This window comes from Bos grunniens, chromosome 19, assembly GCF_055505025.1.
Source record: "Bos grunniens cultivar Pamir isolate PY7600 chromosome 19, Bosgru_T2T1.0, whole genome shotgun sequence".
Classification (NCBI taxonomy): domain Eukaryota; kingdom Metazoa; phylum Chordata; class Mammalia; order Artiodactyla; family Bovidae; genus Bos; species Bos grunniens.
In genome coordinates, this window is record NC_141183.1 from 20962469 (window position 1) to 20985510 (window position 23042).

A 23042-nucleotide genomic window follows, 5' to 3' on the forward strand; every position below is an offset into this window, starting at 1 on the left:
CCCCAACCAGTAACACTGAAGAAGCTGAACAGTTCTATGAAGACCTACAAGACCTTTTAGAACTAACACCCAAAAAAGATGTCCTTTTCATTATAGGGGACTAGAATGCAAAAGTAGGAAGTTCAGGAACACCTGGAGTAACAGGCAAATTTGGCCTTGGAGTATGGAATGAAGCAGGGCAACGGCTAATAGAGCTTTGCCAAGAGAACGCACTGGTCATAGCAAACACCCCCTGCCAACAACACAAGAGAAGACTCTACACATGGACTTCACCAGATGGTCAACACCAAAATCAGATTGATTATATTCTTTGCAGCCAAAGATGGAGAAGCTCTATACAGTCAGCAAAAACAAGACCGGGAGCTGACTGTGGCTCAGATCATGAACTCCTTATTGCCAAATTCAGACTTAAATTGAAGAAAGTAGGGAAAACCACTAGACCATTCAGGTATGACCTAAATCAAATCCCTTATGATTATACAGTGGAAGTGAGAAATAAATGTAAGGGACTAGATCTGATAGAGTGTCTGATGAACTATGGACAGAGGTTCGTGACATTGTAAGGAGACAGGGATCAAGACCATCCCCATGGAAAAGAAATGCAAAAAAGCAAAATGGCTGTCTGAGGAGGCCTTACAAATAGCTGTGAAAAAAAGAGAAGCGAAAAGCAAAGGAGAAAAGGAAAGATATAAGCATCTGAATGCAGAGTTCCAAAGAATAGCAAGGAGAGATAAGAAAGCCTTCCTCAGTGATCAGTGCACAGAAATAGAGGAAAACAACAGAATGGGAAAGACTAGAGATCTCTTCAAGAAAATTAGAGATACCAAGGGAACACTTCATGCAAAGATGGGCTCGATAAAGGACAGAAGTGGTATGGACCTAACAGAAGCAGAAGATATTAAGAAGAGGTGGCAAGAATACACAGAAGAACTGTACAAAAAAGATCTTCACGACCCAGATAATCACGATGGTGTTATCACTCACCTAGAGCCAGACATCCTGGAATGTGAAGTCAAGTGGGCCTTAGAAAGCATCACTATGAACAAAGCTAGTAGGGGTGATGGAATTCCAGTGGAGCTATTTCAACTCCTGAAAGATGATGCTGTGAAAGTGCTGCACTCAATATGCCAGCAAATTTGGAAACCTCAGCAGTGGCCACAGGACTGGAAAAGGTCAGTTTTCATTCCAGTCCCTAAAAAGGCAATGCCAAAGAATACTCAAACTACCGCACAATTGCCCTCATCTCACATGCTAGTAAAGTAATGCTCAAAATTCTCCAAGCCAGGCTTCAGCAGTACCTGAACCATGAACTTCCAGATGTTCAAGCTGGTTTTAGAAAAGGCAGAGGAGCCAGAGATCAAACTGCCAACATCCGCTGGATCATGGAAAAAGCAAGAGAGTTCCAAAAGAACATCTATTTCTGCTTTATTGACTATGCCAAAGCCTTTGACTGTGTGGATCACAATAAACTTTGGAAAGTTCTGAAAGAGATGTGAATACCAGACCACCTGACCTGCCTCTTGAGAAACCTATATGCAGGTCAGGAAGCAACAGTTAGAACTGGACATGGAACAACAGACTGGTTCCAAATAGGAAAAGGAGTACGTCAAGGCTGAATACTGTCACCCTGCTTATGTAACTTATATGCAGAGTACATCATGAGAAATGCTGGGCTGGAGGAAGCACAAGCTGGAATCAAGATTGCTGGGAGAAATATCAATAACCTCAGATAAACAGATGACACCACCCTTATGGCAGAAACTGCAGAGGAACTAAAAAGCCTCTTGATGAAAGTGAAAGAGGAGAGGGAAAAAGTTGGCTTAAAGTACAACATTCAGAAAACTAAGATCATGGTGTCTGGTCCCATCACTTCATGGCAGATAGATGGGGAAACAGTGGAAACAGTGTCAGACTTTATTTTTTGGGGCTCCAAAGTCACTGCAGATGGTGATTGCAGCCATGGAATTAAAAGATGCTTACTCCTTGGAAGGAAAGGTATGACCAACCTAGATAGCATATTGAAAAGCAGAGACATTACTTTGCCAACAAAGGTCTGTTTAGTTAAGGCTTTGGTTTTTCCAGTGGTCATGTATGGATGTGAGAGTTGGACTGTGAAGAAGGCTGAGCGCCGAAGAATTGATGCTTTTGAACTGTGGTGCTGGAGAAGACTCTTGAGAGTCCCTTGGACTGCAAGGAGATCCAACCAGTCCATCCTAAAGGAGATCAGTCCTGGGTGTTCATTGAAAGGACTGATGCTGAACTGAAGCTGAAACTCCAGTACTTTGGCCACCTCATGCGAAGAGTTGACTCATTGGAAAAGACTCTGATGCTGGGAGGGATTGGGGGCAGGAGGAGAAGGGGACGACAGAGGATGAGATGGCTGGATGGCATCACCGACTCGATGGACATGAATTTGGGTGAACTCTGGGAGTTGGTGATGGACAGGGAGGCCTGGCGTGCTGTGATTCATGGGGTCGCAGAGTCGAACACACCTGAGCAACTGAACTGAATGTGATGACAGAGGATGAAATGGTTAGATAGCATCACCAAGTCAAAGGACAGGAGTTTAAGCAAACTCTGAGAGATAGTGAAGGACTGGAAGCCTGGTGTGTTGCAGTCCATGGGGTCCCAAAGAGTGGGACACGACTTAACAATGAAACAACAATCTGATGATTTAATCTCTTTTTCCCAGGGCATTGAGGAAATGGATTTAGCACAGGAAATGCTGATGAAAGGGATGCCATGAGAGGAAGGAAAAATACAGCTGTGAGGTACACCCAACACAGACAAGAGGGATGCTATACAATTTTTTTTTTTTTAAAGGCAAGAGTGGCCCCTGAAATATAAGGTGGTTAATTTTTTGTTGTTGTTTGTTTTGTCGTTTAATTAATTTTTGGCTGTGCTGGATCTTCATTGCTATGTAGGACTTTTCTCTAGTTGCAGTGAGCAGGGGCTATTTGCTAGCTGTGGTGCATGGGCTACTCATTGCGGTCACTTTTTTAGTTGCGGCACACAGGCGTATTTGCTCCGAGGCATGTGGAATCTTCCCCAGCCAGGGATCAAATCTGTGTTCCCTGCACTGGCTGGCAGACTCTGAACTACTGAACCACCAGGGAAGTCCCCATTATTTTCTTATTACTTACATAACAGTCCTTCAAAGGAGGGCTACTTCCCTATTTTACTAAAGGAGAAGCCTGTTCAGTAGTCAAATTATGTTCCCCTCCTCCCATATAGCTGATAAATGACTGTCAGGGCTGGCACCCAGGCCCATCCAAGGTCAAGTCTTTTGGTCCTTGGCTTCACACCACACAGCTTCAGGGGAGCGTGTCTGGATGGGGGAGGGGTCATGTGACAGTGGGAAGGCCATGTGACACTCAAATTTGGTCTCTGTTGTGGTTTTTATCTGGTGCTCAGACCTGTTCTCAGGCAACTTTAACCATAAACTTCACATTGAGTAATTGACAAAGCATGTCTAGTTGTGTTACTTTCAGTTTAGAGAGAATATGTTTGTTCTGCTCCTGTTTAACCTGAAATAGTTGTGATCACATGTGGTGCCTATCCCAAATGCAGTATGGGGAATACATTGCATTAAAAAAAAAATTACTTCCATAGCACTATTAGATTTGAAATAATAAGAGGCCCTGGTAATTCATAGTTTTCAGAATCTTTTCTCAAAGGTAGCTGTTTGAGCACTAGACGTTCGTTAGTGCTTTTGGTTTTGCTTTTAACATCCTAATTGTCCTTCATGGGTCAGGGCACTGGGTTTTCCTTCCTTTTTGCTGTTCACATTCCTGGTCGTCTCCACCTCTTACATTTAACTGTAAACCTGATATATTTTATTCTCTAAGTTTCTGGATTTAAATTAGATAACTACACCAAAGTAGTGCTAGTGATAAGACCTTACACATGTCAGGATTTGGAGTGGAAAAAAAAATCTTGTGCTCAGCACAAGAGTCTTGAACTTTTCCACGAATTAAAATGGGATAATGGACTTCCCTGGAGACTGCCTACCAATGCAGGGGACACAGGTTCGATGCCTGGTCCAGGAAGATCCTACATGCTGAGCAGCAACTAAGCTTAGTTGCTGAGTGGCAATTGAGCCCATGCATTGCAACTACTGAAGCCCACTTTCTAGAGCCCAAGAACCACAACGAGAGAAGCCGCCACAATGAGAAGCCCATACACCACAGCCCCGACTTGCTTGAGCTAGAGAAAGCCCTGTTTCAGCAAGGAAGGCCCAGCACAGCCAAAATAAATAAAGTTGGATAAGAAGAATGAGGGATAGTAGAATTTGGGGGGTTGCATGTTCTTTAGAGTGTCATTAGAACTGTTACTTCCCTCACTTCTCCAAGCTCTGCTGCTGCTGCTAAGTCGCTTCAGTCGTGTCCAACTCTGTGCGATCCCATGGACGGCAGCCCACCAGGCTCCCCCATCACTCCATCACTGGGATTGTTCAGGCAAGAACACTGGAGTGGGTTGCCATTTCCTTCTCCAGTGCCTGAAAGTGAAAAGTAAAAGTGAAGTCACTCAGTCATGTCCATCTCCAAGCTCTGCTCCCCAGTAATTTAGTAGTACTGCTTTCTTATAATCAGTTTTGCCCACATTAGTAGGGAACTATAATTCAAATTCTCTTATATCTCAAGGTCCTTTTTTTTCCCAAGGAAGTGTTGGTTTCTAACTTTAAAACAAATATTTTATTGTTATCTATAATTGAATGTATTTGATTATTCCAGTGCGGTTAGTTCAGATTGGGCACTCAAGTGTTTAATATTTTGTCTTTTTAGGAAACCAAAGCTGGGTGTCTGTATAGACACCTTATTGTGAAGGCAAATGTCTAGTCTTTTTTTAAAAAAAATTAGTTTATTATTCTTTGTTGTGCTGGGTCGTTGCTGCTCACAGGCTTTCTGTAGTTATAGCAAGTGGGGGCTACTCTTCCTTGCCATGCTTGGGCTTCTCGTTGCAGAGCACGGGCTCGAGGGCTCACAGACTTCAGTATTTGCAGCACACAGGCTCAGCAGTTTCAGCTCCCAGGCTGTAGACTGCAGACTTGGTAATTATGACACACAGGCTTAGTTGCTCTGCAGCATGTGGGATCTTCCTGGGTCGGGGATCGAACTCATGTTCTCTGCATTGGCAGGCAGATTCTTATTCACTGTGCCACTGGGGAAGTCCCCAACATCTAGTCTTAAACTTTATAAAGGAACTGTTTGGATTTGTAAGCAACGAAATCACGTATTTACTATCCAACTGTACTTATTTTGAATTATTTTTATTTTATTTTTTTGGTCACACCATGCAGCACGTGGAATCTTAGTTCCCTAGTCAGAGGTCGAACCCATGCCGCCTGCATTGGAAGTATAAAGTCTTAACTACTGGTCTACCAGAAAAGTCCCAACATAATTACTTTTATAGTCTTGTAAAAATGTCTTCTCAAAAGGACTGGTTTCTGTAGACCTTAGTACCATTTGCTGCTGCTGCTAAGTCATTTCAATTGTGTCTGACTCTTCGCGACCCCATGGACTGCAGCCCACCAGGCTCCTCCGTCCATGGGACTTTCCAGGCAAGAGTACTGGAGTAGATTCTCATTGCCTTCTCCGTAGTACCATTTATATGTTACTTTTACTTGGGTTGCCTTAGTCACTGGGCCTTTCCTGACAGCAAAGAGGAGCTTAGTGTAGACAACAGATAAAATACAAGTATGAATAAATATGTTGTTTTAAAGGTAGGTATTTCTACTATAGAGTATGGCTAACATCCAAAGAAAAATCTTGTGACGCACTGCAAGGTGGAACAGAAACTATCTTTAGATCTCTTTATGTTCTGGATGTTTGTGGACACCTGGTTTTCCTCCCTCTCCTCACTTTCACCCCGGTTCACTCACCCCTTGTCGTAAATCCACTGGTCATGGATGCAAAGAACAGGTGTTAATTTTAAAAATATATTTTATGAAATGATGTAATGAAGCCTTTTTTAAGTGGTCCTGACTTGTGGTTCTCAGTACATCCCTTGGTTTCTTTAGATCGAAGTACGTAAATGAAAACTGTGACTTAGCGGATGAATCTTTTCAGTGATCTTTACAGTAGTAAGTTCCCCATTAGACAGTAGTTGTTTGCCTTTTGACTTGTTGTTGGTAAATTATCCCCAAGAGGCTGAGAAATTCCTGTTTTGAAAAGTCCAGAAAGTCTTTGGTGACTTGCTGTTTCATTTTTATTGTTCTTTTCTCTTCAGTTATAGAAAACAGGATCAAACTTACCTTTCCTTTATCTGCTAACATTTGATATATGTGAACCTTAAACAGAGTTAAGTCCTGGAGAGGGGCTTCTCTGGTGGTCCCATGGCTAAGACTCCATCCTGTCAGTGCTGGGGGGCCTGGGTTTGATTCCTGGCCAGGGAACTAGACCCCACATGCCCTTGCAACTAAAGATCCCTTGTGCCACAACTGAGACTCAACGCAGCCAAATAAATAAATGTGTTTTTTTGTTTTTTTTTTTTAAACACACCTGAAAAAAAAAAAGAAAAAAAAAAAAGAAACACACCTGAAGAGAATTAGAGACTGTATTGCCCTAAGCCAGCCACTGTATGGAATGAATTGCCTTCTCTCGGAGTGGTACTGGGCACTCACATTGTTGTGCAAATTTCTCTCTCTGTTCGGGGTTCAGTGAAAGTGGTTTCTAAGTCACGTTTAGAATTAGACTTAGAATCATTCCATAGATAAATATTTTAGCTAAAATTTAGTGAAGTCCTTCAGATTAACTTGCGATTTGAAAAGCAGAATTGAAATTGTGAAATAAAGTGGACTTGAAAAAAATTTTTTTGCAGTTAAGACAGTTACCACAAAGCTAATTGGCAGTGGTTTCCTAGACAATTTGGCTAATGATCTCTCTCTTTATATAACATTTATTTGGTTGCATCAGGTCTTAGTTATGGCACGTGGTTGTCTTGTTGAGGTGTGTGGGCTTCTCTCTAGTTGCAGCTTGAGGGCTCAGTTGCCCCAGGGCTCAAACCCGAGTCCCCTGCATTAGAATGCAGATTCTTAACCACTGGACCGGCAGGAAAGTCCCGACTAATGATCCATTGAGGATCCACAGTTATGAAGAACAGTTGGCCTGTGGCTCCTATTAGTTAAATATGGTTAGTAGCTAAGCAGCTGATAAGGAAATCACTGTTTGACCCTTTGCTGAAAATACTATCTGTTCCTTGGCTTTCATTTAGAATGATTTTTTTTTTTTAATGTAAGAGAGCTAATACACTATTACCTACAGTGATTAGACTGAGACATAGAACATAACATTACTCATTTTTGGTCTTTTAATTTTATGGAAAATACAATATTGTTAGCTCGTGTCTGGTTTAAGAAATAGCCCAATTATTGTACTAACTGGCACTAAAACCACTGCAGATGGTGACTGCAGCCATGAAATTAAAAGATGCTTACTCCTTAGACGGAAAGTTATGAGCAACCTAGACAGCATATTAAAAGCAGAGACATTACTTTGCCAACAAAGGTCCGTCTAGTCAAGGCTATGGTTTTTCCGCTAGTCATGTATGGATGTGAGAGTTGGACTATAAAGAGAGCTGAGCGCTGAAGAATTGATGCTTTTGAACTGTGGTGTTGGAGAAGACTCTTGAGAGTCCCTTGGACTACAGGGAGATCCAACCAGTCCATCCTAACGGAAATCAGTCCTGAATATTCATTGGAAGGACTGATGTTGAAGCTGAAACTCCAGTACTTTGGCCACCTGATACGAAGAGCTGACTCATTTGAAAAGACCCTGATGCTGGGAAAGATTGAAAGAGGGAGGAGAAGGGAGGACGAGGAGATGACAGAGGATGAGATGGTTGGATGGCATCGCTGACTCAATAGACATGAGTTGGAGTAAACTCCAGGAGTTGGTGATAGACAGGGAGGCCTGGCATGGGGCAGTCCATGGGGTCGCAAAGAGTCGGATATGACTGAACGATTGAACTGAAGTGAACTGAGCACTAACTAAAACCCAAACAACAACAGCAACAAAAACCTTCTGAGTAATGAATTAGAAATGAATTGGCAAACTTTCAACAATTTGTAATTTTTTAATGATGTAAGAGTTTGAAAATGCAACTACTCAGGCATGAAAGTGAAAAAGTGAAACTTAGTCAACTCTGACTCTATGCAACCCCATGGACTGTAACCCGCCAGGCTCCTTCCTCTGTCCACAGAATTCTCCAGGCAAGAATATCGGCGTGGGTAGCCATTCCCTTCCTCAGGGGATCTTCCTGACTCAGGGATCAAATCCCAGTCTCCTGCATTGCAGGCAGATTCTTTACTATCAGAGCCACCAGGGAAGCCCTGACTCCATGGTTAATCCAGAAGTGAGTAGGGATAGTGGGATGTTGCTTCACAGTTTTAATTTGGACCTTCAAGGATCAGACTGTAATGGCTTTGTATTTGTATACACGATCAGCAGTTAGTTTATTTTTTAACTGACTTATAACACAAGAGTTTATTATGAAAAGGTGTCTATTTCTTTAAGTACTTTATTAGAACCACAGCTTTTGGATTACATAATCTGCAGTAGTGTCCAGCAAAAATAGAATATAAGTCACATATGTAGTGTTAAAGTTTCTAGTAGCCACAGTAAAAGAAGTAAGAAGAAATAAATAAAATTCATCTTAATGGTGTATTTTATTTAGGGACTTCCCTGGTGGTCCCATGGTTAGGACTCAGTGCTTTCGCTGAAGGGAGCTTGGGTTTGATCTGGGAACTAAGATCCTGCAAGCCATGTGGAGCAACCAAAAAGGAAAAAAAAAAAAAGATAGTAAAACTTAATCCAGTATATCTAGAATATTAACATTTCTGTATTAATGAGATATTTTACTTTTATTTTTGTACTGAGTCTTCAAAATTCAATGTGTATTTTACAGCCTGTCTGGTTTGAAATGAGCCACATTTTCAAGTGCTCAGTAACCACATACGGCTACTGACTGCTATATTGAATTATGTAGATCTACAGTTTTGACATTCACATGAGACAGAAATCTATATAAATTGGCATATTACACAGATTTCTATGCAAATCATGTCCTGAGAAATATAGGGCAGATCCTGATGCTTTTAGCCTAGGAGGCATGACTGACTTCACTTCCATGCATTGGAGAGGGAAATGGCAACCCACTCCAGCATTCTTGCCTGGAGAATCCCAGGGACAGTGGAGCCTGGTGGGCTGCCGTCTATGGGGTCGCACAGAGTCAGACATGACTGAAGCGACTTGGCAGCAGCAGTAGCAGCAGCAGGCAGATTTTAATTTGGTCCTAATGTGAATATTATAAGAGTGTTCTAATGGCCTTTGATTTTTTTTTCTTTTTTTAATTTTATTGGAATATAGTTGACTTACAACTTTGTGTTAGTTTCAGCTCATTGATTCAGTTATACATATGTATATATTCATTCTTTTTCAGATCCTTTTCCCATATAGGTTATTACAGAATATTGAGTAGAGTTCCCTGTGCTATACAGTAGGTCCTTGTTGGTTATCTATTTTATATATAGTAGTGTGTGTGTGTTAATCATAAACTCCTAATTTATCCCTCTCATCCACATTTGCTTTTTGGTAACCATGTTTGTTTTTGAAATCTGTGAGTCTTTCTGTTTTGTAAATAAGCTCATTTGTATCATTGTTTTAAAGGTAAATTCCACATGAGTGATATCATATGATATTTGTCTTTTCTGTCTGACTTCACTTGGTATGGTAATCTCTAGGTCCCTCCATGTCGCTGCAAATGGCATTATTTCATCCTTTTTATGGCTGAGTTGTATTCCATTGTGTGTGTGTGCGTGCGTGTATTGCACACAAATGCCACCTTTTCTTTATCCATTCCTCTGTTGATGGACATTTAGGTTGCTTCCATGTCTTGGCTGTTGTAAATAGTGCAGGAGTGAACACTGGGGTGTGTGTATCTTTTTGAAGTAAAGATTTTCTCTGGGTATATGGCCAGGAGTGAGATTACTGGATCATATGATAGTTCTATTTTTAATTTTTTTAGGGAACCTGCATACTGTTGTCCATAGTGGTTGTAGGCCTTTGATTTCCTATTGAGAGTAAAACTCAGCATGGTCACAGTGCTTCAGCAGTAGCATGCGCTTCCTCGCTGTTTCGCACACATGTATTACTGCCCAGGTAGCATTGCACTGGTACTGTGTGGGGGTGAGCAATGCTTGGACGGGGGGTAGTGGGCGGGGGAGACTGCAAAGGAGTGGTAGCTGAAAATGTTCAAGACGTGCTTCAGATATTGGTTTTTTTTTTTTAAATCCCAAGCAATGAGAAAACTTAACTTATTCCCCTCTAACATTGTTGGAAGATTTAGCTTATTTATTAAAAAGAATTAGCCTGATTGGGGCAAGTACCTCATTCTGACATTCTCATTTCTTTGCTTTACCGAAGTTTTCACTAGTGGAACTTAAGCCTTTGGTAGTTAAGCAGGGAAATACCTTAGATCTGTGGTGTAAGTGTAAAGCACACATTGGGTTTAGAAAACTTTGTGTGAAAAGAAGAATGTAATGTATCTCATGAATAATTTTTGTATGATCACACGTTAAGGTGCTAACATTTTGGATGACTTAGGTTAAGGAAAATGTATTTTTAAAGTTAATTTTACTTGTTTCTTTTTACTTTTTAAAATATGGCCCCTAGAATATTTAAGATCACCTATGTGGCTTGCATTACATTTCATTGGATAATGCTGCCTTAGATAGTTATTTGTTCAATGTAAAGACTGCTGGGTGGGGCCAGCCTCTGCTCTCCTGAATATATGCTTGAAAGCTTGATCCATTGACATTATCTTTGTAGTAGCAAGGGGGTCTGCTGCATCTGTCCCCCCAAGAAAGGGGAGGAGAACAGCAGCACAGCTCTCTGGAATTCTATAATTTGGATTTGTTCAGCTTGAGTTGCTCCTTGGCGTGTGGAATCTTCCCAGACCAGAGATCGAACCCGTGTCGACTGCATTGGCAGGCGGACCCTTAACCACTGGCCCACAAGCGAAGTCCCGCCCAGTTCTTTTTATGAAAGGACCAGTAATTAGGTGCTTCTTCATGCCTTCTCTGAGAAATCACTCTATATATGTATTTGTGTATATTCTATCTCTCAGTAAATGTTCTCACTGTCCCAGAGAACCATGTCAATATACTCTGATCTATACATACCTTAGTCTTTGGCTACTGCTTGTAGTTACCCTTTACAGCTTCTTAAGATTGTTGTTGTTACGTTAGCCGCTCAGTCGTGTCCAGCTCTTTGCAACCCCATGGACTGTAGCCCACCAGGCTCCTCTGTCCTTGGAATTCTCCAGGCAAGAATACTGGAGTGGCTAGCCATTCCCTTCTCCAGGGAATCTTCCCAACCCAGAGGTCAAACCCAGATCTCCTGCATTGCAGGCTGATTCTTTACCATCTGAGCCACCCGGGAACCCCAGTTCTTAAGATTACTTGGTCTCTATTGCTGTTTCAGTGACCCAAGCTATTCAGAAAGAGGATTTAAGGTGGTTAGCTGGCTTGCCTTCTCCTTCCTGAACATTTCTCTGGGGTAATCATGAACCTGGGGACAACTCGAATGCCTTGTCTTTAGCTTCTCTTCTTTCTCATCCCAGACTGAGAAATTTTAAAAACAAAATTACTCTTTTTTGAGTGGGAGAACCCCAGGCAGATCCTTGCTTGTAGGTTTAAATCTGTAGTCCTTTTTAACATTTTATTTTATATTGGAGTATAACTGATTAACAGTGTGGTAGTTTCTAAATCCGTAGCCTTGGAATTAGCTCTCTGTCCTCGCTGAACACCCACATCCCACGTTTTGGTCTTAGTTCAGGTTTACTGTGTTCATATTTCCCAGTCCGCCTAAAAGGAGTGGCAAGTGGAAAGAAAGGAACTCCTATCTGTTGAGCATCTATTGTGTGCTGAGCACTGAGCTGGATGCTCTAGAAATATTATTTCAGTAGCCCAGAGAGCTGGGAATTATAATCTCTGTGTAATAAGAGGAAGAAATGAAATCTGGAAGTGAAGTAGTTTCTCAACTTCACATACCTCTGGGAGATAATGGGTTCTAGAACTTGGCACCATGCCCACATTGTCATCTTGGTTTAGAAGAAAGAAGCTGTGATGTGGCCCCAGGGGTAGAGATTTGAATGCACATGTATTGTTCTAAACTGGGTGGAGCAAGAGAGAGCCTTTCCACAGCACCTTTTATCCCTAATCATAGACCTGAGCCCTATGTTGGATAGTCATTTCCTCTTACTGGGCTGGTAGTGACCATATGAACCTTTGGTTTGCAGTTGTGACCCCTGATTCCAGCAGAATGGCCCAATGGAATCAGCTCCAGCAGCTGGACACACGGTACTTGGAGCAGCTCCATCAGCTGTACAGTGACAGCTTCCCCATGGAGCTACGGCAGTTTCTGGCCCCTTGGATTGAGAGTCAAGATTGGTAAGTCCTTCTCAATAAACTCCCCAAATTGCTAAGTGTTAGTTTGAGTCAAGAGACATGATCTGCTCTAACTTAACTCTTTGCTAACTATTTCATCTTAAAGCTTATAGTTGCAAGTGACGGGGCAAAAAAGATTGGAAAGTAAAGAGGTCATTTTAGTCCTGAAAAGCATTTTTACATTAGAAGGGCATCTGGACAGCTGTCTTTTGGCACACTGAAACATCTTGCTTGATGGTTCAGTTCAGTCGCTCAGTCATGTCCAACTCTTTGTGACCCCATGGACTACAGCACCCCAGGCCTCCCTGTCCATCACCAACTCCCGGAGTTTACTCAAACTCATGTCTGTTGAGTCGGTGATTGCATCCAACCATCTCATCCTCTGTTGTCCCCTTCTCCTCCTGCCTTCAATCTTTCCCAGCATCAGGGTCTTTTCAAATGAATCAGTTCTTCGCGAGATGTGAAATTGAAAGTAAAAAGTGTTACTGGTTCAGTCGTGTCTGACTCTCTGACCACATGGGCTGTAGCCCGCCAGGCTCCTCTGTCCATGGAATTCGCCAGGCAAGAATACTGGAGTGGATTACCATTCCCTTCTCCAGGGGATCTTCCCGACCCAGGGGTTGAACTCAAGCCTCCCGCATTCCAGGCAGATTCTCTACCATCTGAGCCACCAGGGAAACCCATTTTAATTTCATTTGCTTGATGAGATTCTCTGCGTGTTCTGATGCTTCAGGGACATGCTACAGATATATTTTTTTTAATCTGAATGAGAATTTTGTCATGGATAAAAAAAGGTTTGGGTTTGTACTTCTGATTCCTCTTTCATTAAAGAAAAGAGATACAGAGTTAGAGAAACAGACTCAGTCATAGAGGAGATAGGGGTTCCCTGGTGGCTTAGATGGTAAAGAAACCGCCTGCAATGCAGGAGACCTGGGTTCGTATCCCTGGGTCAGGAATATCACCTGGAGAAGGAAATGGCAACCCACTCTAGTATTCTCGCCTGGAGAATTCCATGGACAGAGGAGCCTAGCAGGCTACAGTCTGCGGGATCGCAAGAGCTGGACACAACTGGAGGACTAACACTTGGTCATAGAGAAGATAGTGGTACAGAAGCCCAGCAACTCTTCCCTTCACTTTCAAGTTTTCAGATCCACCTTTTAATTTTGGTTTAATTCAGGCCCATGACCTAATTTTTCCAGTATTTGATGAGGGGCCAGGGAGGTAATTCAGAGATGTTGGAAATAGGCCATCCTAATCTGGGATTGGTGATTTGCTACTGAAAATCCGACCATAGAGTTGACTGAGAATTTAAAGGAAAACAGTGTATCTGATCATTCAAAATTTGATAATATAGAGCTATGACATTCGCTTAATAGTATCCAAAATAATTGCTGGTAATTTTAAAATCAATTAATTTATGATTGCTGAGTAAGATGCATCTAAAATGATGAGTGGGTTAAAGCATCAGGTTTGCCTTGTTTTTCCCTCCTTCTTGATGGTGATTTCGAGTGCATGCCTGTGCGTGTGTGAGCGTGTAGGTTTCAGAATCATTCTTTGTCTTTATCTTCCTTTTTCTAGGGCATACGCGGCCAGCAAAGAATCACATGCGACTTTGGTGTTTCATAATCTCTTGGGAGAAATTGACCAACAGTATAGCCGCTTCCTGCAAGAGTCCAATGTTCTCTATCAGCACAATTTGCGAAGAATCAAGCAGTTCCTTCAGGTGTGATGAGAAACTGAACCTGCAGAGAAGGGTTTTAGCTTTCTTTCCTGAAAATGTTTCTTTCTCACTTGATTAATTAATAACCTATCTTGTACTTTAAATCCAAGGAGAAGTTACCAGCCCTTTGAGTATTATTGCTTGAAATTTACTTGGTTGGTTCATTGAAATAATAATGTGATTTTTATGTTAATTATGTTAGTATGCTAATAACATGATTGTAACAAGTTCAGATGACTAGGAAGATGGCTCTTACTTTTCAGTGTCAAAGGCTTGGACACCATAGTTGGATACTCCTTGACAAAGTCAGTCACCCCCCTTTAAGACCAGGATAACTCACTGTCCAAAGACAGACAACCAAGCCTACTCTCACTGCAGTACTGCTCACTGTGACTGCCTTTCTTCTTCTCTTCGTCACTTCTTCTCCTACTGACTGTAGCTGGGCTCTGATGCTCTGTGGTTCCATGGAGTAAATGTAACACTTTCCCTAGTTTATGAGGAAGTTAGCTTTAAGTTAGCAAAGTTCAGTCCACATCTCCTGAGTCTGCTGCTGCTTTTCATTCTCTTTGTCTCCCCACTTACAGAGCAGATACCTTGAGAAGCCAATGGAGATTGCCCGAATTGTGGCCCGTTGCCTGTGGGAAGAGTCCCGCCTCCTCCAAACTGCAGCCACTGCAGCCCAGGTGAGCCTGGGAAGAAACAAACGCTGTTGACATGTGCTTTCTTCGTGTGTACGAAGATGTCCTTGCTTTTTGACCTCCAGAGTAGTGGGTGTTTGGGGGTTTTGTACAGTAAAAATAACTTTCTCAGCATATAAAATGCATTCTCCTTTTTAAGAAAGACTTTATTTAATAAAACATTACAGAAAATTACAAGGAAGAAAGTTTTAAGAAGAACTGAAAGGTCACTGGGTCCTCTGTCCATTTTGTCTTCCCAGGAAACCAACATTAATAGTCTGGAATATATCCTTTCATAACTGTCTCCAGGCTCCTATAAACTATAGAAAACACACCACACACATGATATTTAAATTGGTTTACTTCTCCACATCTTGCATTCTTTTAATTACGTCATGCAAATCCTTCTAAGTCAAGCAGATTAAAGCTAACTCACTTTATTTGCTGCATAATATTCTGTAGTACATATTTGCTACATATTCTATAGTACATAATTTATTATTGTCCCTTCAATAGACTTCATTTCATTCTGTTTTTTTTCACCTCCATGAAAAACACTAGTGCAGTACCTCCCTATATATATTTATGCTGTGTTTTCTCTACTGCAGATTTCTAGGCGTGGGATTGTGAGATCAAGGAGCGTGTGTGTGTAAAATATATAAAATTTTACAGATAGTTCTGGGTTACTTTCCCCAAACGCTGTAACTGTTCACACTTGCACCAGGAAGAATGACAATGGACTATTCTTGGGAGCCACCTTGGGGCTGGTTTGGGATTGAGTCATTCAGGTTCATATGTATTTCTCTTTGTTGTTAAGTTTGAGAATAACCTCCCTAGAACTAAAGATACAGTTAATTTAGGGAATAGAGATTATATGACCCTACAGGCCCATTGAGGGACCACATATTGATATATGATAGTCATATCCATCTGTCTGCTGCTGCTGCTGCTGGTAAGTTGCTTCAGTCATGTCCAACTCTGTGCGACGCCATAGACGGCAACCCATCAGGCTCCCCCGTCCCTGGGATTCTCCAGGCAAGAACACTGGAGCGGGTTGCCATTTCCTTCTCCGATGCACGAAAGTGAAAAGTGAAAGTGAAGTCGCTCAGTCGTGTCCAACTCTTAGCGATCCCATGGACTGCAGCCTACCAGGTTCCTCCATCCATGGGATTTTCCAGGCAAGAGTACTAGATCATCTAATCTATTATATATCTATGTGTGTCCTACTGTGTGCTAGTTGTTATGACCCTCTGCTCTAGAGGAGGTTGTGGTGTGAAACAGAAAATCAAATTTTATAATGCAGTGGATTTTCTAGGCAAGAATACTAGAGTAGGTTGCTATGCCCCCCTCCAGGGGATCATCCTGACCCAGGGGTTGAATTCTCTCCTATGCCTCCTTCATTGGAGGTGGGTTCTTTACCACTAGCGCCACCTGGGAAGCTAATGAAAGATATACAAATTATTAAAATATATTTAAAAAGGTGAAAAAAGTTGATTTAGCCATAAAAAATATATTGAAAAAGACTTAAAAAAAATTACACTCTGTATCCCAGCAAAAAAGCCAAAAGGCCAGAAAGTTTAGAAGTTTTAACAAACCTTTGTGGTACAAATTGTTCCATTATCATTTAACTCCTCCAAAGTGCAGGAGAAAAAGAGATGAGATTGAAATAATGCTAATATCAAGACCTAAACTACAGTGTAAATAAAGGTTATTTTATGAGGTTGAAATAATGCTAATATCAAAACCTAAAAGAGTAAATTTAAACTGGTTAGGATTTTTTTAGGGAGTCTGTTAATGTAATTCATTAAATTAGTAAATTAGAGAAGAAAAATTGTATTTTTGTTAGATGACAAAATTTAGTGTCCATTCTAGATTTTAAAAAGTAAAGAAATAAACAAAAAAAAATTTGTCAGAAATATGATACACAGTGGTGAAACACTAAAGTAATATTGTTAAAATAGTTACAAGATTGAGGATGCCTCTTGCCACTGATATTTTTCTGAAAGATCAAGCCAATGTAATAAGACAGAAAAAGGGAGAGTAAATGTTGGAAAGTAAGAGACAAACTTTAAATGAAACAAAACAACACAACTATTAGAACTAACGAGAGTTCAGAAAGATGATTGTGTTCAAGGTAAATATTTTAAGAATCAGTAGATCTCATAAATAGTAACAATAATATTTCATTACATGAAGATGTAATGGAAGATCAGCTTCATAATAGGAAAAACAAATTATACGATATGCATATGTTATTGATACATGTGAAAAAATGTCTGGAAGGATATATTTGTTATTATAACCCCATGAACTGTAGGCCCGCCAGGTTCCTCTGTCCGTGGGATTTCCTAGGCAAGAAAACTGGAGTGTGTTGCCATTTCTTTCTCTAGAGGATCATCCTGACCCGGGGATCAAACCCGCCTCTCCTACATTGACAGACAGATTCTTTACCGCTGAGCCACCTGGGAAGCCCCAGAAAGATATGTGCCAAAGCATTGATATTGTTGGTTACAGGAGACTTTCTTATTTTCCCTGAGGGTTTTTTTGTTTATTTGGCTGATTGGTTGGTTTTTTTGGCCATGCTGCCTGTGGGATTTTATTTCCCCAACCAGGGATTGAACCCACACCCTCTGCAGAGAAGGCACAGAGTCCTAACCACTGGACTACCAGGAAATTCCCCTGAGGTGTTTTCTTTAATAACCTCTAATTGAGGAATTTTTTTTCTTTATCCCTTCTTTAAAAAAAATTATGGTAGCATATACACAACATGAAATTTACCTTCTTAACCATTTTTAAATGTACAGTTTCATTAGTGTTAAGTTCATCACATTGTTGTACTTCTCGAGAAATTTGTTCATCTTGCAAAATTAAAACTCTGTACCTATTAAACAATAACAGCTCATTCCCCTGGCATCACCATTCTACTTTCTGTCTCTATGAATTTGACTATTCTTTGTTGTTGTTGTTCAGCTGCTAAGTCGTGTCCGACTCTTTACGACCCCGTGGACTGCAGCATGCCAGGCTTCTGTGTCCGTCTCTGCCTCCCGGAATTTGCTCAAACTCACGTCCACTGAGTTGGTGATACTGTCCAGCCATCTCATCCTCTACTGCCCTCTTCTCCTCCCACCTTCAATCTTTCCCAGCATCAGGGTCTTTTCCAACAAGTCAGCTCTTCACATCAGGTAGCCAAAGTATTGGAGCGTCATCATCAGTCCTTCCAATTCAGGGTTGACTTCCTTTAGGATTGACTGGTTTAATCTCCTGGCTATTCAAGGGGCTCTCAAGAGTCTTCTCCAGCACCACAGTTCAAAAGCATCAATTCTTTGGCACTCAACCTTCTTTATGGTCCAACTCTCACATCCCTGCATGACTACTGGAATAACCATAGCTTTGACTATACAGACCTTTGTTGGCAAAGTGACATCTCTATGAATTTGTCTGTTTTAGGTACCTCATTTAAGTGGTAACATACCACGTGTGCTTTCTCTTAGCATAACATCCTTAAGGTTTATCCATGCTGTAGCATATTTATCCAGAATTCCCTTCCTTTCAAAGGATGAATACTATTCACTGTGTGGTTATATCACATTGTGTTTATCCATTCATCTTTATCCAAGTGTCAGTGGACACTTGGGCAGCTTCTGCCTTTTGGCTATTGTGAGTAATGCTGCTGTGAACATGAGTGTGCATTTTTTTTTCTTTTCAAAGACAAAAACAGGGACTTCCCTGGTGATCCAGTGGCTAAGACTCTAAGCTCCCAATGCAGGGGGCCCGAGTTCAACCCCTCATCAGGGCCCTAGATCCCACATACTGCAACTGAATGTTTGTGTACAACAACAAAAAGATCCAGCGTGCTGCAACTGAGACCATGCCGTGTGCCAAGTCGCTTCAGTCGTGTCCTACTCTTTGTGACCCTGTGGCCCACCAGGCTCCTCTGTCCATGGGATTCTCAGGCAAGAACACTGGAGTGGGTTGCTGTGCCTCCTCTCCAGGGAATCTTCCCGACCCAGGGATCAAACCTGCATCTCACATCTCCTGCTTTGGCAGGCAGGTTCTTTACCACCAGCGCCACCTGGCAGCTAAGAACAGGCACAGCCAAATGAATAATTAAAAAAAAAAAAAAGACAAAAATATAGCAGGAACAAAGAAGAAAGAATATCTAAGTCTAATTGAGAATATCAGAGAAGGCATCGAGGAGAAAGGAGAGGTCATGTTTGAGCTGAGACTCAAAGCTTATCAGATGAGCATCAGGCAAATGGTAAAGAGAACACACTGTAGGCAGAAAGATGATCATGTTCAAACAGGGAATCTGAAGCATATGTATTCTTGGTAGAAGTGTAGAAAGTTCAGCATCTGACTGGGTAAAGGAAGATAAGGTGGTCAGAGGGCCACATCATGAAAATCTAGTTAGTCATGCCTCAGTTTGGCCTCAGAAGAGCAGTTTTACCACAGGGGACTTGGGGCCAGACTGCCTGTATGTGAACCCCAGAGCTCTGCCCCTGCTGTTTAACCTGAGGCAAACTGTTTGCTCTCTTCTCCTCCACTGGGGAAGATAATTGTACTGACTTCATAAAATTAAATTAATTCCTACATGTAAAATGCATAGAACAGGACCTGACACATGAATGCAAGATAAATGTTCACTGTTTTCTGTTGCTGCTGCCATTGTTATCATCAAATCTGTACAAAATGGGGCCCATTGAAGAATTTTTTTTTTTTTTTGGCTGTACCACACGACGTGCAGGATCTTAGTTCCCTAAATCGGGATCCAGCCTATGCCCTCTGCAGTGGAAGCACAGAGTCTTAATCCCTGTACCGCCAGGGAGGGCGCTCCACTAAAGAATTTTACGTAGAAAGCTGGTATACTCAGATGCAGGTGAGGGGGTAATACTCATCATTCAAGACTCTGAAGTAAGGGAGGTTAGAAGATGGCAGTTGTCTGTGCATCACTAGGGTTTGCTGTTTGTGGAGAACTTTTATATTTGCATTACTGTTCCATAGGATAAAAATAATCAACTTAAGCCAATTTGCATAGAGGCGCCAGCTTACCATGGGAGTTAGAAAAGCAGGAAGTGTCCCAAGGATGTTCCCAATTGTGTTGATCGGGGCTGGCAACCAATACCTGGGGCCCAAATCCAGCCTGCTGTGTTGTTTGCTTTTTTCTTTATTTATTTAAAATTGAAGGCTAATTACAATATTGTGTTGGTTTCTGCCATACATCAACATGGATCAGCCATGGATTTACATATGTTCCCTCCCTTTTGAGCCTTCCTCCCACCTCCCATTCCATCCCAGCCCTCTAGGTTGTCACTGAGCCCTGGTTTGACTTCCCTGAGTCATACAGCAAATTCCCACTGGTTATCCATTTTACGTATGATAGTGTATATGTGTCCCTGATACTGTCTCCATTCATCCCATCCTCTCTTTCCAATCCCCCTCCCACCCCATGCTGTGTATTTTTGCAAATGAAGCATTTTGGAACACAGCCACACGCGTTCACTTGTGCCCTGTCTGTAATTGCCTTCATGCCGCAATGGCAGGGCTGCGTATTTATGACAGAGACCGCGTAACCGACAAAGCCAAAAAAAAATTTACAGTGTGGCCCTTAGAGAAAAAGTTTGCAGCCCCATGCTACAGAGCTAGCTCAAGCCAGGTCTCACTGTTGTTTTGTCTGTTGACATCTGTGGCATATTCCCACCTGTCTTTTGTGGGTAAAGCCCTGGGGGACTAGTGGGCTGTGGTCCCTTGTCTCCCAGGGCTCTCTGTCTAATTGGGTAATAGGTGCACAAACACTTCAAGTGAGAAGAATGTAGAGGAGGATGTTGAAGTTGAGTAAGGATTCAACTTCGGGAAGTTGAATAAGGTTTCACAATGGAGCAAAAACATTTTGTACTGAGTTTGAAAGTGAATGAGTTCAGGTGTGCCAGTCCGAGTGAGGTGGCGCTAGTGGTAAAGAACCTGCCTGCCAATGCAGGAGACATAAGAGACTCGGGTTCGATCCCTGGGTCGGGACAACGCCCTGGAGGAGGGCATGGCGACCCACTCCAGTATTTTTGCCTAGAGAATTCCATGGACAGAGGAGCCTGGTGAGCTACAGTCCAGAGGGTCACAAAGAGTTGGACACGACTGAAGCAACTTTGCACGCACGCACACAGTTAAGCTGAGTAGACAGGGTGTGGGGAGTCAGTGTGGAAACCTGCTGTGTGCAGAGAAGGCTGGGGAGTTTGCGGTGACTGAAGCACAGGGAGGGAGGGTTTAAGTTCTTCTTGGATTGTGTGAAACAGCTGTCTGTGCTGGGCTGAGATGCTTATATCTGGAAGCAGTGGGGCACCATTTCTGTGGGTGATAACTGATCACATCTGTTTTCCTTCTTTAAGTGCAGTACCAATTTAGAAATAGACCTAGGAGGACTTCCCTGGTGATCTAGTAGTTAAGACTCCTTGCTGCTAGTGCAGGGGGCACCGGTTCAATTTCTGGTCAGGGAATGAAGATCCCACATGCCATGTGACACAGCCAAAATATAAAGAAAAATTTTTCTAAAAAAAGAAACAGACCAGGAAGTTGACACCAGATGAAACAATCAGCTGTATTGTTGGTAAACTGGACTGGAAAGCATGACTTGGATGGATGACTGTGGGGACTTTATTTTTATTTATTTATTTGTGTGTTTAAATTTTTTTTAACTTATTTTTATATCAGAGTATTGTTTAAAAAGTACAGCAAAGTGATTCAGTTATATGTGTGTGTGTGTATATATAAATATATGGGGCTTTTCAGGTGGCTCAGAAGGTAAAGAATCTGCCTGCAATGCGGGAGATGTGGGTTCAATCCCTGGGTTGGGAAGATTCCCCTAGAGAAAAGAATGGCTACCCACTCCAATATTCTTGCCTGGATAATTCCAGGGATAGAGGAACCTGGTGTGCTATAGTCCACGAGATGGCAAAGAGTTGGACATGACTGAGCAATTAACACTTTTACTTTTCACTTCATACATGTATCCTTTTTCAAGTTCTTTTCCCATTTAAGCTATTACATAATATTGAACAGAATTCCTTGCGCTGTACAGTAGGTCCCTGTTGGTTATCCATTGTAAATATAGCAGTCAATCCCAAACTATTTATTTATATTGAAGTATAGTTGATTTACTGGAGAAGGCAATGGCAAGCCACTCCAGTACCCTTGCCTAGAAAATCCCATGGATGGAGGAGCCTGGTAGGCTGCAGTCCATGGGGTCACGAAGAGTCGGACACGACTGAGCGACTTCCCTTTCACTTTTCACTTTCACGCATTGGAGAAGGAAATGGCAACCCACTCCAGTGTTCTTGCCTGGAGAATCCCAGGGATGGGGGAGCCTGGTGGGCTGCCGTCTATGGGGTCGCACAGAGTCGAACACAACTGAAGCGACACAGCAGCAGCAGCAGCAGCAGCATAGTTGATTTACAGTGTTTCAGATTTATAGCAGAGCAATTCAGTTTCTTCTTCAGATTCTTTCCCATTATAGGTTGTTATAAGATATTGAGTATAGTTCCCTGTGCTGTACAGGAGGTGCTTGTTGTGTAGATGCCTGTTGTCTGAGTCAGGTGTTGGGGTGAGAGACTGGGTTTGCAGAACAGCACTGCCCAGCCATCCTTTTGGAGCTTTAGAGACCACACGCTAATACCCCCTGAACTCAGACACATAGGCCTCTTGAACTGCTTCTAGAAACCAGGCCCTGGCTCCTGCCCTAGGTGTGCCCGCAGAAGGCAAGAGTGGGAGAGAACCACCAGCTTAAGGGCTGGGCCTTCAAAGATCTCTGTGTGGGCAGTCTTTCTCCTAACCTCACTAATTCGATGAGTCACTCCTCCTGTAAAGAGAGTTATGTAAGGGTGGAGGTCGCCTTCCTGGGACTTCTAAGGGAAGTTTATATTCTGTGGGCTTGGACAGGGTCCAGTGGAAAAGGAGAGAATAGGTCCCTCTAACGGTGGCGTGTTTCAGTCTACTTTGGAGACTTGTGGTAGCAGTTTGGAGAGCAGATTGGAAGTGAGAGAGACTAGAGGCAAAGGGATCAACTTTGGGGCTTGAATGGAGCTGGTAGCACTAGAGATCCATTGGAGAGATTACAGAATACAGAGCCAGGAAGATCTGGCAGCTCAGTGTGAAGTCAAAGACAACTGAAAATTTCTAGTTTGGAAAACTGGACTCTCAGTTCTTTTCTGCCACA

General features: G+C 42.2%; 1 protein-coding gene across 4 annotated transcripts in view; it reads left to right on the top strand.

Moving 5' to 3' along the window:
* The window catches only part of STAT3 (signal transducer and activator of transcription 3), a 75743-nt gene that overhangs the window by 30747 nt on the left and 21954 nt on the right, over positions 1–23042 (top strand). For all 4 annotated transcript variants that reach the window (XM_086357658.1, XM_086357660.1, XM_086357659.1 and 1 more), the window contains exons 2-4: positions 12298–12448; positions 14024–14168; positions 14750–14848. In XM_086357658.1, the coding sequence (XP_086213784.1) occupies positions 12321–12448; positions 14024–14168; positions 14750–14848 (372 nt within the window). In that variant the 5' untranslated portion in view covers positions 12298–12320. The remainder of the gene's footprint in view (positions 1–12297; positions 12449–14023; positions 14169–14749; positions 14849–23042) is intronic.